General features: G+C 37.7%; 1 protein-coding gene across 1 annotated transcript in view; it reads right to left on the bottom strand.

The window, feature by feature from the left end:
- CENPU (centromere protein U) overlaps positions 1-1,190 on the bottom strand; it is a gene marked incomplete at its 5' end in the record, with an annotated part of 9,018 nt that overhangs the window by 7,144 nt on the left and 684 nt on the right. The window contains one exon of the mRNA XM_010018353.1: positions 842-932. Coding sequence (XP_010016655.1) covers positions 842-932 — 91 coding nt within the window. The remainder of the gene's footprint in view (positions 1-841; positions 933-1,190) is intronic.

Raw genomic sequence — 1,190 nt, 5'->3', positions numbered from 1 at the left:
CTCGTGTCAGCACAGTCATCACCCAGTATTAACAGTTCTCGGATCAACAGCACCTGCTCATTTTCCTTTTCACCCACATTCTGTCCAAATCCTTTCTCTACTTTGAATATTTTGTGACACCAACAGCACTTCTAGAGAGTCCTGCATAGGTCAGTTTACTGATGAAAGACTAACACCCTGTACTGAATTTTAGAACACACTTTTCAACAGTTCCCAGAAATTTCAATACATTTTAAACTTTTAAACAAACTACTGCATAGCTTCATTTGTCATAAGCCTACTTTCTCAAGCCTACAGACAGTTAACTTCCTCTATTATGCCTGGAAGCTAAGTGGGCTAAAAGCATTTTTGACGAACAGTGGTCTGAGTGTGGAAAAACACAATTAAAAACTGAGTGGGTTTTGTTTCATTCTAATCTATATTCAAACTTAATTTTATCAATATTCTATTCTCTCATAAATATGTTTTACTTCAATACTGAACGTGTACAAAGGATTTATATTTTATTTAGTATTCCATTCCTTAAGAATATATATTCCAGATATGAAGAAGGTATTTGAAAGAACATATTCCCAAATGAGCAAGAGAACAGGCTACTGGATGCAGAAACACCAGGCTATTATATTCCCTGTTGATGTGAGGACTGTAGCTTTAAGCATTTCACTTGGTAATCCCACAGGAATACTTTGAGGAATAATTATTTCAGGTATCAGTGAGTACTAAGGCAGTACTAAGAAATGAATGAAAGGTCTTCCTCTTCCCCTGGCCCTCCAATGCAGGCATGGCATGAAGGAAGCTAAAATTAAATTGACTGATAATACTCATGCAACTTTTTCTGTACCGCATTCTCCTTAAGGGATTCACCCTCAGAATCAGTTGGGCTGAGTTTCCGAACATCACCATCAGACGTTTTTGAGCGAGGGGTTTTTTTACTAGGAAAAGAAAAACATTCACACATAAACCCACTACACACTGAGAAAGAACAATCTTCAACCACTTACCCAACAAAACCTTCTGTTCTGGGGAATATTTTATAGTGCTATGTCACTTACCTTGTGTTTCCTAAATAGACTACACAAGAAGTTGCAAATGGCATATACAGGGAGCAGAATCTTTATCCCTCAGCAGCAACCCTCATGACAACTTCAAAACCCATTGCTTACTGACCGCTGGGATAACCATGCTGTATT

The sequence above is a fragment of the Nestor notabilis genome, unplaced genomic scaffold (genome assembly GCF_000696875.1).
Source record: "Nestor notabilis isolate BGI_N333 unplaced genomic scaffold, ASM69687v1 scaffold27527, whole genome shotgun sequence".
Lineage (NCBI taxonomy): Eukaryota > Metazoa > Chordata > Aves > Psittaciformes > Psittacidae > Nestor > Nestor notabilis.
The sequence above is the reverse complement of the archived record's forward strand: the minus strand, read 5'-3'. Positions and strand labels throughout refer to the sequence as shown.